We start from the raw sequence: 13,804 nt of genomic DNA on the forward strand, positions 1-13,804 counted from the left end.
CTTGAGAGAACATGTGGTTGCAGATGAAGAACATCTCACAACAGCCTTTCATCTCTTTAGAGAGTTAGCATCATTCTAGTGTCTTGTCTTATGATTTCTAAATGAAATAATAAAATTTCTTTCTATTGAAATATTTTAGGTCCTTTGGGTCCATGGAAAGTTAGTGAAGGGTTTTATACAAACTGTGTTCAAATGTTCATAGATCCACTCTGAACCAACTGTCAAAGAATTACTTGAAAATTTTATGAGTAAGATTCTCATACTGCATATTGGGTATCAGGGTTAGCAATTTCAGTATATTTTTGTTTCGTTTTGTTTTGTTTTTGTTTTTTTTAGGAGACTGGAGATTGAACCTGTGGCCCTGTGCATACCAGGCATGCACTCTGCCACTGAGTTTCACCCAGACTGTATCCTGATGATAGAAAATATATTTTATTAAAAGAGTTATTGTATATCCAACTTTATTTAACTTGAGTAGTAATTTAGGTCTGAATAGACTGAGCTTGTATTACTGGTGGTTCAAATGTAGTATAATGGGTTTATGTCCTAGGCACTGTTCTCATTTTATGTGTGAATAAACTGTTTTTCAGGCACCTTAGAAATAAAGATTTTATTTATTTGTCACTGCATGTAGTATAAGCATCTTTCTTAATTTTGCTTTATAATTTTACAGGGTAACATGTCAGCTGGTTTAGTTCTCATTGTTTTAAATCATTAAATTTTCTCAAATGTTTAACTTAGGAATGGTTCAGTGAAATCTTTCTTTTATTCTAGTTTGTTTTATAGATTTGAAATAAGGGGACTTCAGAGGCTGTAAAACATATATGACTTTATAAAATCCCTAGCTTCTCTAAGTCTTTAAATTTTTAAATTATGTACAGGTAATATTCTACAAAATAATTTCAAGACTGTGTGGGAAATTGAGGTAATCTACAGTTTCCTCAGAATTTTTAGGCACTAATATTTTCTTATTAAGAGTAGGAAAATACTACTGCTCTTTGCTAAGATATTTAGATATTTAACAAAGCCCTTTAAATGAGATTAGAAAACATATTTGATTCTAGAAACTATCATATTGAAGGAATACTCTTTTCCTTTCAGCTTTTTGCAATACATTGATTATGTGTAGGCCTGTATACTGCCATTCTAATAGTAATAGAACTTTAAAATTATTCTTTGATCTTAGTTGTTGTCTTAGGAAAGTATTTTATCTTTAAAAAATTGATTATCTCAGTTTGGACACATTTCATCTGACAGCTTAAGACCTTAATTTTGGCAGTAAGATGATCATTTTAATTTCAGTATTTTAATCAAATGGCTATGTGGTCACTGAAGTGTTGTCTTCCCTGCAGTTGCAATAGTAGAGGGAGGGGTTTTGTCTCTCTCCTATTTACTCAAAATCTTTTGTCTATAAGTAGTCTCAGCTTAGGGCCAAAGACAAGTCTGAATTGGGTTTATTTCTAGAATTAACCTAATTTCTAACCTAATTAGAATTCATATACTTGGGATTTATTTCTGGAGTTAAACACTTTTCTGCAGTTGTTTGCTTATGAAACTGCACCAAGTATGCATCTTGGTTGCTCCCTTTTCTTGTGACTTACTCTGCATGTTACCCCTTTACTAACCTGTGCATCCTCTGCTTGTCTGGTCTCTTTTGCTTTTCATTTTTCTTCTAGCTTGAGAGTAGCTAAGTCTGATTTGCTGTTGTTGTGCTTTGAAATAGTAACCAGCTGTCCTTTCTGGGTAGAAAAGAAATGAGCTGATCAAGGGGTGTAGTAGTTAAAATGGAGAAAGCTTAGATGTTCCTTGTTCCCGTGTTACATGTAATGAGTTTAGAGGGTTATGATTATGTGTAATCTTCAGAATCTGGTAGATGGGACATCTGTTTTGCTTTCTACTCTTATGTTATGGAGAAATAGAATCTTTGCTTTATATAATGTGAAGAATTTTTTGTTCTACCTGTTACTGGTGATTTAATTTTTGAAGTATGTTTTCAAGAAATAGAGCATGTGGTTAATATAAAGGTATTTTAGGACTTAATACTTATTAGTCTGAAAATATTTTTTCTAACCATGGAAAGTAAGTTACTGTGAATATTTGGATTTTTCATTTATTATTCTAAACTGTATTACAGTTATGTAGTGTATTCAAATGTTTTTGCTTTGGTTTATTTTCTAGGTTGCACGTTTTCAAAAAATACCTAATGGTGAAAATGAGACAATGATTCCTGTATTGACATCCAAAAAAGCAAGTGAATTACCAGTCAGTGAAGTTGCAGGCATTCTCCAAGTAAGTGTGTGGTGGGGAGGTAGTAGATCATGTAAAATTAGTGTCATAAATCAGTACTTTCCAATAGAATTTTCTTCTATTCTTCTGTGTAGCACAACATACCAATTGTAAGTTAAGCATGGCATTAAGTTTGAATTGTAGTTAAATCTAACAGATAAACATACCTGAATGTCTTGAAATGTGGCTACTATGATAAAGGAACTGAATTTAATTTTGACTTATTTAAACAACTATCTGTGGATAGTGGCTACTTGATTAGACTGTCTAGCTCTAGCTCATACATGTTACCAGGAGCTATTAGTGTAGTATAAGTATTAGGTCAATTAGGAAACAAATCAATTTAATTAGTAACATAGTAGAATTGGTCAATTAGGAAACAAATCAATTTAATTAGTAACAGTAGAATTAAGAGTTTATCTTTTTTGAAACAAGGGTTTTCTAAGGTAAAGTAAATGTTAAGTTCAGAGACACAAATTTTAATTGTTTATGTGATTTATTTTCTTTATAGTTTTTAAAACCACATTCTAAGAAAACATGAAGAGAATATTTTTAACTTTCCCTTCAGACATTCATATATTTTATTCATATATTTTAATTGTGATATTAAAAACAGATGTCCATTTTTGAGTTTTTAAAAAAAATACTGTTTTAAATATGCTTAAATTTTGAAAGTATTGATTATTAAGCTCTTTTAGAAACCTTCTGGCCAGGGAAGCTCATCATTTTGGAGATGCAAGTAAATGGTATTTTTAATGATGGTTAAAATAGAAAATTGGGAGAAACAGTGACTGAATTAGGAGGTGTTAGCATAGATGATGTTATATTGTCCAAAGAGCAAGTTTATCTTAACTTCATATTTATAGTAATTTAGGAAACACAAATTTCTAACCTGAATTAATTTTGTAACCTCAGAGCAAACAGTAATACCAGACTCAGGGTTTTGATGCGCTTAGAGAACAAGGAAGACATTTATGGCCCACTGAATATTCTTTTGGAGAAACTAATTTTAGAAGCAATAAGAATAAAAACAAAAAATGCTAATTAAATTGTAGTGATAGTTTACTTTCTCTGAGTATTGTAGCTAGTTTCTATTCCTTTTTCCCCATTGAAGAAGGTAAGTTTAACCCTATTTGCTGCTTATTAGAAATCAGTTTTGTTACGTTATGATTTACATAGAATACCTTGCACCAATTTTAAGTGTACAGATTAAGCTGCATTTTTACAGGTGCAACAAATACCACAATTAAGACACAAACACCACAGATTTTATCACTCCAGAGGGCTCCCACATGTTCCCTTTCAGTTCATCTTATCATTCTTTTAGCACTGAGAAGTTTTCTTTCACCATAAACTAATTTTCAACAGTTTTATAAAACTGATTTTCTATAAATATGATCATACAGTATGTGTTTGATCTTTGTGTTTTTCTTCTTTGTTCTGTGCTAACGTTTTTCAACAGCTTTTTTTTAAAGATTGCAAACATACATGACAATAAGAAATAAAGATACTAAAAAATTTCAAATGTACACATATGACAGCAAAAAAGGATATGAAATAAACAAAAATTTATGCAACACAGACTGATAATCCAAATACATTTTTAGTTTGATATGATCTTCAAACATTATATGTTCTTTCTTATTTTCTTTTTGTATAATATTTTTGAAATAATGTATTTACAAATAAAACAAAGTTACATATTATAGTTGAGAAACTGTCCTCAAAATTTTATGATTTATAAACTCCTTGGTTTTATTAATTTGATAAATATCATATGCTTGTTGATTGTATTGCTTACATTTTCTAACAAAACTTCCCACAGAAAAGAAATATACTTATATTTGAAATCCAAAAACAACTAAAAGAGTTCACATTTTTAAGATCAGATTTTTCTATTTTATTTTATTGTTCAGATATTTCTATTTTATTGTATCCCATACTTATTTTTATTATATTTTTTATAAGCATAATGATAGAATTTAACACCAATACATATGTAATATTCTTCCCAAACAAATGACTGAATTAAATCAAGCATGTAATTTAGAGAAATCATAAGGTTGGCAGAGAAACTATCGATATGCTAAATGTGCAAAATCCTACCACATTCATGACCATGTTTCTCATTTAATAGTTCACACATATGTGTAAAAACATATCCCCCACACATATACACAATGCATATTTTCTACAATACAATATATACTTGGTATAATAAAACAGTGCAGTGATGTGTAGAATGTTTGTGATTTGTGTGATTTGAGAAAAACAAGTATCATATTTGAGGCAGTTGGAGAATTTGTAATATGTACCAGATACTAAATGATATTATCCATTTATTTAAGTATAGTTATGATAAAATTTACTTAAAAATTAATATTTGTTATCAGTAAAAAATAGGTACAAAGATATATTGATAACATAACAAAATTTGTCTTAACAAATTTCCAACCAAACAAGCTGTAGTGACAGAAAAGGAAGTTTGCAGAAGGCAGAGATGAGAGAGGAGAATGACGGATGAACCTGAATACTTTTCATACTACTCATATATACAGATTTCATAAATTCTCAAATAAAAAAGCAAAGAAAATGAGAACCAAAATAACTCATCAATTTGGTAGACCAACATATAAAGACAAAGATTAATGTGTTGATAAATTTTAAAAATATGAAATGTAAAACCTGAGATTTAGCTCAGTAGTGCTGCACCTCCCTAACCAGAACAATGTGCTGAGTTTAATCCCCAGCACCAGGGAAAGAAAAAGAAAAAAGAAAAAAAGAAGAAAAGAGAAAAGGAGCATATGTGCTTTCTAACATACTCAATAGATTAAAAATAAATTATTTGTTATCTTTTCCTCTTGAATTGTTCCCTTCACAAGGATGTAGTGGCCTTCTTTGTCTCTTTCAATCAGTTTAGGTTTAAAATTTACTTTGTGAGTAAGATTGTTACCCGTGCTTTTTTCTGGGCTCCTATTGCATGAAGAAGTTTTCCATCCTTTCACTTTCTGTCTATGGGCTTCTTTTTGCACTAGGTGTGTCTTGTATACAACATATTATTGGATTTTGCTTCTTAATCCAGTCTGTCAGTCTATTTCTTTCAACAGTTTTTATTTGTAAAATCTAATAGGCTGATCTTCAGAATGGTCTAAACAAATGTGAAGTTGGTCATCGGCGAGCCTTCCATGGCTGGAATGAATTTGATATCAGTGAGGATGAGCCACTGTGGAAGAAGTATATTTCCCAGGTAACACACTTTTACTTTCTTCTCCGTAGTATAGTGTACATGGACTTTTGTTACATAGTTGTTTATTTTTGTAAGGTTATTTATGGAAAAAATAAATAATTTTTAAAAAATTTCCATTTGTTAGGATTTACCACTGTTAGGTTGGAATTCCTATAATTTTTAGTTTGTTAAAAGGCAGCATTTTCTGTGTTAGTAGGTCACATAAGGGTGATACTGTTGCCCCCGATTTTCTTTGCAGATATTGAACTTATACTTTTTAAATTATAGGAATGCTAAATTTTTTTAAAGTGAACATGGCCAGGCTAGAAAATTAGTAAGTCTGATAATTTAGACTCTTGACTTTGCCCAGGTATAAATTACACCTTCGTTTCTTATCAGGTGTATGATCTTATCCTTTCCATTATAAAATGGTGATAACCTAAGGAGATAGCACACAACAGATGAGAACTCTGTATGATTATAATTACTCTAATATTTTAGAAAAGGCTCATTGCACAATTTTTGTCTTATTTTAATAACAATTACGTTAATGTAAAAAGTTGTAAGGCCCTATGGTTGGCCAACTTCAACTAGTAGGATTGGTTTTTTTAGAGAAAATTTTTGTGACTTCTAATCTGTGAGGTCTTTTTTGAGAAAGATCTGTGTTTTAACTTTGCAGCAGAGCCTTTTCTGCTAGTGAGCTTGCATTGAATAATCTTAACTTGGCAGATGCAATTATCTAAATTAGCAAAATCAAAATTTGAGGAATTCAAAGAGCCCTAAGTGTATGTATTGTTTAATAGAATTGTGTTTACTGTGTACAGTTGTATCCTCACATATACCTTATTTCTATCTTACCCAATAGTCAGAAAGTTTAAGGAAAAGTGATTTGATGCCCTTCTCCTTGTTATCAAATCTCCAATGCCTGCCTCTTGCAATTTCCATGAGCATTAAACAGTGCCTGTAGAGTGCAATAGTTAAGCACAAGCAACAATTGACAGTAAATGTCAGTTGTTAATCACAGAGCACTGGATGATACCTCACCCCTTTCAGAAAACACTGAGTTGGTCTGTGAACATCTGTTTGGTGCCTGCCACCTATCAAGTGGTATGCTTAATTATTACCCTGGAGCAACTTATTTTTCGGTGGGGGGAGTGGGCTTTGCTTTCAAAGTATGGTGATTAATAACTAACATTTGAAGAGAGTTTTATGGTTTATACATTGCTTTTATATTCATTCATTGTTAATCCTTACCACAAATTCCTTGATCTAAGGTTTCATTTTACCAGGTGAAGAATTTGGAGCTTAAAAAGATAAGGTTACCACATGGTGATGGACCTGGAATCTAACTCTGAGTCAGATTGTGGTCTGTCAGCCCTGAACTATATTGCAGTTGTGGTTTTATTTTGGTACAGCAGTAATTTTTTTCCCTTTACTTATAAGGATGACTTGGGAGTGTTTAAAAAATTCTAAAAACTAGACCCAATACCCAAGAATTCTGAATTACTTGGTCTGGTGTGAACCTGGGCATTGGTATTTGTAGAAGTACCCTGTGTGATTCTGATGTGAACCACTGTGCCATAGGACTAAAAAGGGAGCTAGTGGTGGTGGCATATAAACTTAGAACTGTCTTATATAGGGCCTGTTGGGATAGTCTGTTTATAGCCCTTTTATTTTGCAACTTTGACAGTCATGGACCACCTCAGCACAGGAAGAGATTACAATATCAGAGCTTTAATGCGTGGGATTTCCAACTGGAAGAATTGGGGGTGGCTTGTTGGTTCTGGATTTAACTCTGATTGGGTTAGAGGTGTGGTCTGGGTTTTTTTTGTTTGTTTTTTTTTTTTAGATATGATTTCCTCTGTCAGATACCAGGAAAACTAGTGAGGAAAATCTTCAGTTTTTTTCTGTGGAGAGGACCTTACTGTCTTATCTGTTCCTGCCTGTCTTTAAGGGTTATTTTTTTTGAAGTGTGGGCCACCACAGAATTGTAATCAATACTAGTTTACTTACTTGAGGAATATTTGATTGCCATAGTTTAGGTATTCTAACTCATGTTTAAGCTAAATCTTTAACTTAAAAATAATTTTTACCTTTATCAGAAGTTCAGAGCAACTATATTTATTAAATTAATATATCACTAAAATACATGCCTACTATAAAGAATTGGGAAATAGTATAAAATATTGAAGCTTAGTTTTTTCTTTTTCTGAAATGGAGCTTTTAGGAAGCTTTAAATTGCTTAAATATGATCATTTTCCCTTTTTGGCTTTGGTTAAATTGAGATAATAAACCAAATGTAAATTCTCATATTTTCTAATGATATCCTTGTGGTGTTTTTCTAAGCTGTTGCTAAGATAGAACTGTCTTTCATACAAACATGCATTGAATGTCTGTTTTTATTTTCAGTTTAAAAATCCTCTTATTATGCTGCTTCTGGCCTCTGCAGTCATCAGTGTTTTAATGCATCAGTTTGATGATGCTGTCAGTATCACTGTGGTAAGAAGAACATATTTTTAATCTATTGATTAATTTTTAAAGTTGGTTATGTTTTATTTTGGAAAATGAATTAAAAATCCTTTCAGCTTTCTGCTTTTTTTTTGTTAGTGTCCAAATCTACTCTTAGTTGTAATGATTTTTTTTGTTGTTGTATTCGAGACAGCGTCTCACTGTTGCTGAGGTTGGCCTTGGGCTTCTGGGGTCAAATGATCTTCCTGCCTCAGCTCCTCAGTAGCTGGAGCTACATGCCTATGCCACTGTGCCTGGCACTTATAGTACTAGTTTTGAGTTGATGTTCAGAGGTCTGTGATTGGCACCTATGAAAATTATTTCACAATTTGATAATTTTGCAGATATGAAATATAGTAATTTTCCAGTTAAATTAAATTTTTTTCAACTCAAAAAGCTTGACCTGAGGTTAAAAATACTCTTTAACATTACACACTATATATACTGTGTACAATTTTCTTCTTGCAAAGTTATTCTAGCTTTGAATTATTTTTACTTACATCCCATTTTTCATTGTATTATAAAAATTTATAGCAGGTGCAAACATTCATTAAAGCAGGTTTTTTATGCTTAACACAGTAGTAGATATTAAGGTAGTGCTTTAGTGTTCTTGAACTGTTGCTTGTGGATACCCTTCTCCGGGGGTATGTGAGGTCAAAATTATTTTAATAATTCCAAAACATTATCTTTCTTTTTACTGTAGATTTTTAGTCAGTGGCACAAAAGTCATGGTACATAAAATTGTTAGAACCTTATTAGTTAGTATAAATCAAAGTAATGGCCCCAAACTGTATTGGTAGTCATTGTTTTCTTTCATTGTTTCTCTTAAGAATGTTCTTGATAGAGTTGTAAAAATTCATTTTTTAAAATCTTGATCTTTGAGTACATAATTTTTTTATAATCTGTGTAATGAAATGAGAAGAATGTGTAATGGGCATGCTAGGCAAGTCCTGTACCGCTGAGTTTTGTATATTGAAGTAAAGTGAGGGACAGTGAGGTGAAGTAGCTTTTTACTTGAAAGGACAATGCTCTTAATGATAAAATTCAGGCTCTTGAGCAATAATTAGAAGTCAGGTAAATTTTTATGTATTACCATGAACTCTGGATAGCTTCCCATTGTTTAAGAATTTATTCTAATGAGATTGGTAGTAATTTGAACAGATAAGATTCTTTTAACTGTTATGAATTGTGCTGACATTTAGAAGATTTGAATAGCCAAGAGAACTCATATTTTCCTGATGACCATGTGTGACATGTTCAGTAGTACAAGATTGATTCACAATGCAAGATTAACCCATGAATTTTAATGTAACAGACTTTACGAAGAGTTCTTTGATATAGTTTTAGATTCTACATTGCAGATCATCTCGGAGTAACTAGTACTTACAAAGTTTTAGTGTAGTACCTAAGAAGAATATCCAAAACTATTTGGAAAAGCTAGTGAAATAGTCCTGGAAAAGCTACTAAGTTAGTCCTGCCTTTTCTAGCTGCTTTCTGTCTGAGGTTTTGTTTTGTTTTTTTGTTTCCTCATTGGTACATTTTAGGTATACAGTACAGTTACATTCATCATTGATATCTGTACCTTTACATGACAGGTCTTGGTTCTCATTTTTTCCCCATACCCCAGCCTCCCTTCACCCCCTCCTCCCTTCCCTATTTACAAAACTTTATTTCCATTTTTTCATTTTCTCATATTTTTTCTTTTATTTCCTTTCCACTACCCTTCCCACTTCCCCTACACCTTTAGCCCTTTTCGTCCTATTTCACATTGTCAGTTATACCATTAGGATCTTATTTACAATTATAGTTTTTCATGCTAGAGAAACTATTTGGTTTTGTTCTTATTTCATTAAAAACAAAGCAACACAAAACAAAATCTCTTATTCTGCTTTTACCTGAACAGTGTAAAGCAGTGGTTGAATACCAAATTTCCATTGTCAGACATTAAAAATAGAAAAATTTGGGTCGGGGGAGATATTTCAGCAGTAGTGCCTTATTTACATGCATAAGGTCCTGTGTTCTATACCCAGCACTGCATAAAAACAAACAGTGAAACAAACATCCGAGTTTCTCATACTTTTTTTCTTTTGCAGTGCTAGGGACTGAATCCAGAACCTTAGGTGTGCCAGGCAAGTGCTATACCACTGAATTGCTTTCCCAGTCCACAGTTTTTCCTTGAAAATGTATTTTTCAGAAAAACATTACTTGTGTTAACATGTAGTGGTTTTTAATTTTTTAAGACAAATTAATAAGTAGAAATTTAACCTGAGTAATTGTAAAAGTAGTTAAAATAGGAGATATCAGCAGTTATATATAACCTACATAAACAAAGCTGGACCTCAGTTTGTGAGCATATAAAGGATACCTGAGATGAAGAAGTTAACTATCAGTTATGAACTATCAGATTTCTCCCCACAGGCCTCAACACAAAGTTGTAATTTGTTTTTTAGCTGATCTCAGTGTTTAAAGTCTGTTACCCTGGGACTGCATATAGAAAAATAAAATATAGTTATTTCTTGTTAATATCTGATTTAAAAGGATATGTCTTTGTTTTGTTTAGGCAATACTTATAGTGGTTACAGTTGCCTTTGTTCAGGTAAGTAAGTAACCTATTTTGTCAACATGAAAATGTTATGTTAATTACTTTAAAAAATTAAAGTGATTTAGGTAAAGGCTATAGTTATTGGGAGGTGGTAACATTTATCCCTACAATTCTTTGTTTATGGAAAATTTCAGGTGTAGACAACTTTTTGAAGAAGTTTGTGAGACTGAGGGACTGCTTTGATTTAGATAATGAGATGAAGAAAATGTACTTTTATGGATAACTGGAGTAGATAGAAACAAAAGCATAGTAATGGGCAATTTAGCAACAGCTTTTAAGTTTTTCCAATTAAATATTGGGCCAGAGGTTATGCTTTTGTAACACTATTTTAATACTTATAGAACAATATCTAAATGAAACAATCTAGAATTAAAAGGTCAACTTGTCAAGTGCCATCTGAAGAAAATTCTCTTTGATTTCTGAGTCATTATACTCACCAAATGATGTACTTTTTCACTAAATTTTCTTCTAACCTTGTTTCCTTTGAGGTTTTTTGTGAAAATTAATATGTTTCTAATCAGTGTCAGTGTTCCCACATACCTTTTAAAAATTTTTTACTCTTCAAGAGATGTTCTCATGTGGACCAAACTTCTGTTCAACTAGCTATTGAAACAGAAAAAGAAACAAATAAGGAACCTCTTTTATAAATTGTTGTGAATAATGTAGAGATGATAGCAGGATTTCTGTTAACACATGTAGTTATAAATAAAAATGATATATTCTTAGTTTTATGTTTATTGAAAAGTCTGAAACTTCTGTAGGTTTTAGAATAACATTTCAGAATCTTGGCAGGGCATATTTTTAACATTTCTAAAACATGGTTAATAAGAGTAGAAATATGAAGAAATTTAATGCTGTTATATAATCCTGAAATTAATGCTGTTTTGATTCTTAAGACTGTATTTCCAACAATTGTGATTATCCTCATAGCCACTATTTATATTTTCTGGATATTTTTTGTCATTGTTCTGTTCTCTTAATCTCTAACATAGTTTTAAAATAATTGTAGAAAGCCAGTTGGAATCAGTTTATTTTTAAGTTTATGTGTTCCCTGAGACCATCCTCTTGAGGAAGAATCACCTTGCTTAGAACAGATGAATGTTGCTATTGGGAAGGCAAAGCTGGTTAGTCTAGCATAGGTTCTTCCAGTCTGGGTATTATTCAGGACAGCTATTCATTCAGCCAAGTAAGTGGTATGTCCCCTTGGACCAGTAACTAGGTCTCTCTTGCATCTTTAAAAATGCCCTTCTGACGAATTCCTATAAATAAAATCACTGTGTTTGGAGAACTTAGCAAATAATTTGTTCTCTTTGGTAAATAAAGAGCCCTCAACCCTCAAAATACCCCACAAAATTGCAATTTTAGTATGAGTTGATAGAGACTTTTACACAAGGATAATGTATTACATACATTAAATGCAGTGACCAAGACTGACTGTTAAATATTTTTATGGTATGTTCATTTGATAGAATTCCAAAAGAAGGATCAAAACATTGTGAAATGCCCAGTTTCTTTTTCTTTTTTTTAATTGAGTTTATTGCTACATTTTAGGTATATAGCACAGTTACATTCATTATTGGGATCTTGTACATGACAGGTCTTAGTTCTCCTTTTTTCCCCTTGTGCCTTCCCTCGCTTCACCTGAAAGGCCTAATTTCTAATTGCTAGATTTGTTTTCTTACCCAATTGTGACCCCTTTCCCCAAATAGACCTGGGAAGCCAACAAAATATAAATACAAATTAAAAACCTTCTCTAAAAAGATTCTATTTACTGTCAGTTGAAGCTATCACAATGCTTTGAAGAAAATCCTTTATCACAAATATGTCAAAAATCTTAATATTTTTACTATTCAGCATTTTTACCTTTGCTTTAGAATAAGAATACTTTTTATATCCCTTTTATATTTATGTCTGCCCTTCCCCACATCAGTTTTCTAATCCCCACACCACTTTATTCCTTCCCAGCCATACAAATAACTAATAATTGTTTTACATAATCATAATGACACCATCTTGACAATACTTTGGAAAGGGTTAGATTGTCAGCTTCTGACAAAGATTGGTATTTTTTGGCCTTCTACGGAATTTTTGGATAAATCTGTTTGTTACTATCTATAGTGTATTTAGGGGGCTTTCTTGTAATTTTTATATTTTAGAGTTTCTTATACTTGTCTATTATTTAATTAAAGATTGTTTTATTTTCATGCAGTGTTGCATTTTCACTTGATGTAGTTTGTGGTGGGTGTGAAATTTTAACTAGTGCTAGGACTGCAGTCATTTCATAACACTCCTCACCTTTTATTCATGCTGTTGTCTATTTCTCTTTTAATTTTAGACCAAAAGATTGATGTACTTTGTGTAGACATAGGGCATAAACAACAGTGATGTTGCCCAAAGCAGAACTCCTCATAGGAACATGATAAAATAATATAGTGGGGTGGAGGATGTCTCTGATACTATGCTGTTGGTGCTTTGGATGGAGAAGTCTGGAATATCATAGGGCTAGGGCTTCTGAGAGTTCTCTTTCATATAATTCAGGTAGATGGAAAGACTGTCTTTTTAGTGTCATCTTGTTACTGAAGGAATCTGTAAGTGATATACAGAGACAACAGAATGGAAGTAAAATAAAAAAAAGATTTATTTGTTGACAAATATCGATCCCACATAAAGTACTCTCCGGATGGATTCAGTACTGGGCTACAACTCCTTTTATAGGGTTTTACAGACTTGATCTAATTCAGGTGTTTACATTTCATTTTCACAGTTCACATTGCTGATATTCAAAACATTGTGGCCAGGCAGTTGAATTTCAACCTGGATGTAGCACTTCTTTGGTAGGGGAGGTTACCTTTAAATTTCATTTAATTACCTATCTAGCCTAGGGGAAGGGGGCATGTCTGGTCAGCAAACTCAACATTGATTCTTTTCACTTACAAAACTTTTGAGCTGGACTAGATGCCTCCTATGTCTGTTGATTCTGAACTAAACGAAGCAAATGGCAGAAGTTATTTTACATTGTGACGTTTCATAGGTTTTTTTTCTATTAAAATGTTCTCTATCGATCTCACTCATGTTTATTCTGTATTCTTAAACTAACTTGTTCCATAAACCATTGCAGTTAGTATGGATTTAAATCCTCAAAGCATATGTTACATACACATAATTGTCCTTGAGTTCTTTGG

General features: G+C 32.1%; 1 protein-coding gene across 1 annotated transcript in view; it reads left to right on the forward strand.

Annotated features, from left to right (window-relative positions):
• Nucleotides 1–13,804, forward strand: part of Atp2c1 (ATPase secretory pathway Ca2+ transporting 1) — a 111,663-nt gene that overhangs the window by 30,660 nt on the left and 67,199 nt on the right. Inside the window, exons 2-5 of the mRNA XM_019207661.2 lie at nt 2,179–2,289; nt 5,417–5,533; nt 7,922–8,011; nt 10,581–10,616. Of these exons, the coding sequence (XP_019063206.1) occupies nt 2,179–2,289; nt 5,417–5,533; nt 7,922–8,011; nt 10,581–10,616 (354 nt within the window). The remainder of the gene's footprint in view (nt 1–2,178; nt 2,290–5,416; nt 5,534–7,921; nt 8,012–10,580; nt 10,617–13,804) is intronic.

The sequence above is a fragment of the Fukomys damarensis genome, unplaced genomic scaffold (assembly GCF_012274545.1).
Source record: "Fukomys damarensis isolate Sample0158 unplaced genomic scaffold, DMR_v1.0_HiC HiC_scaffold_37, whole genome shotgun sequence".
Taxonomy (NCBI): Eukaryota; Metazoa; Chordata; class Mammalia; order Rodentia; family Bathyergidae; genus Fukomys; species Fukomys damarensis.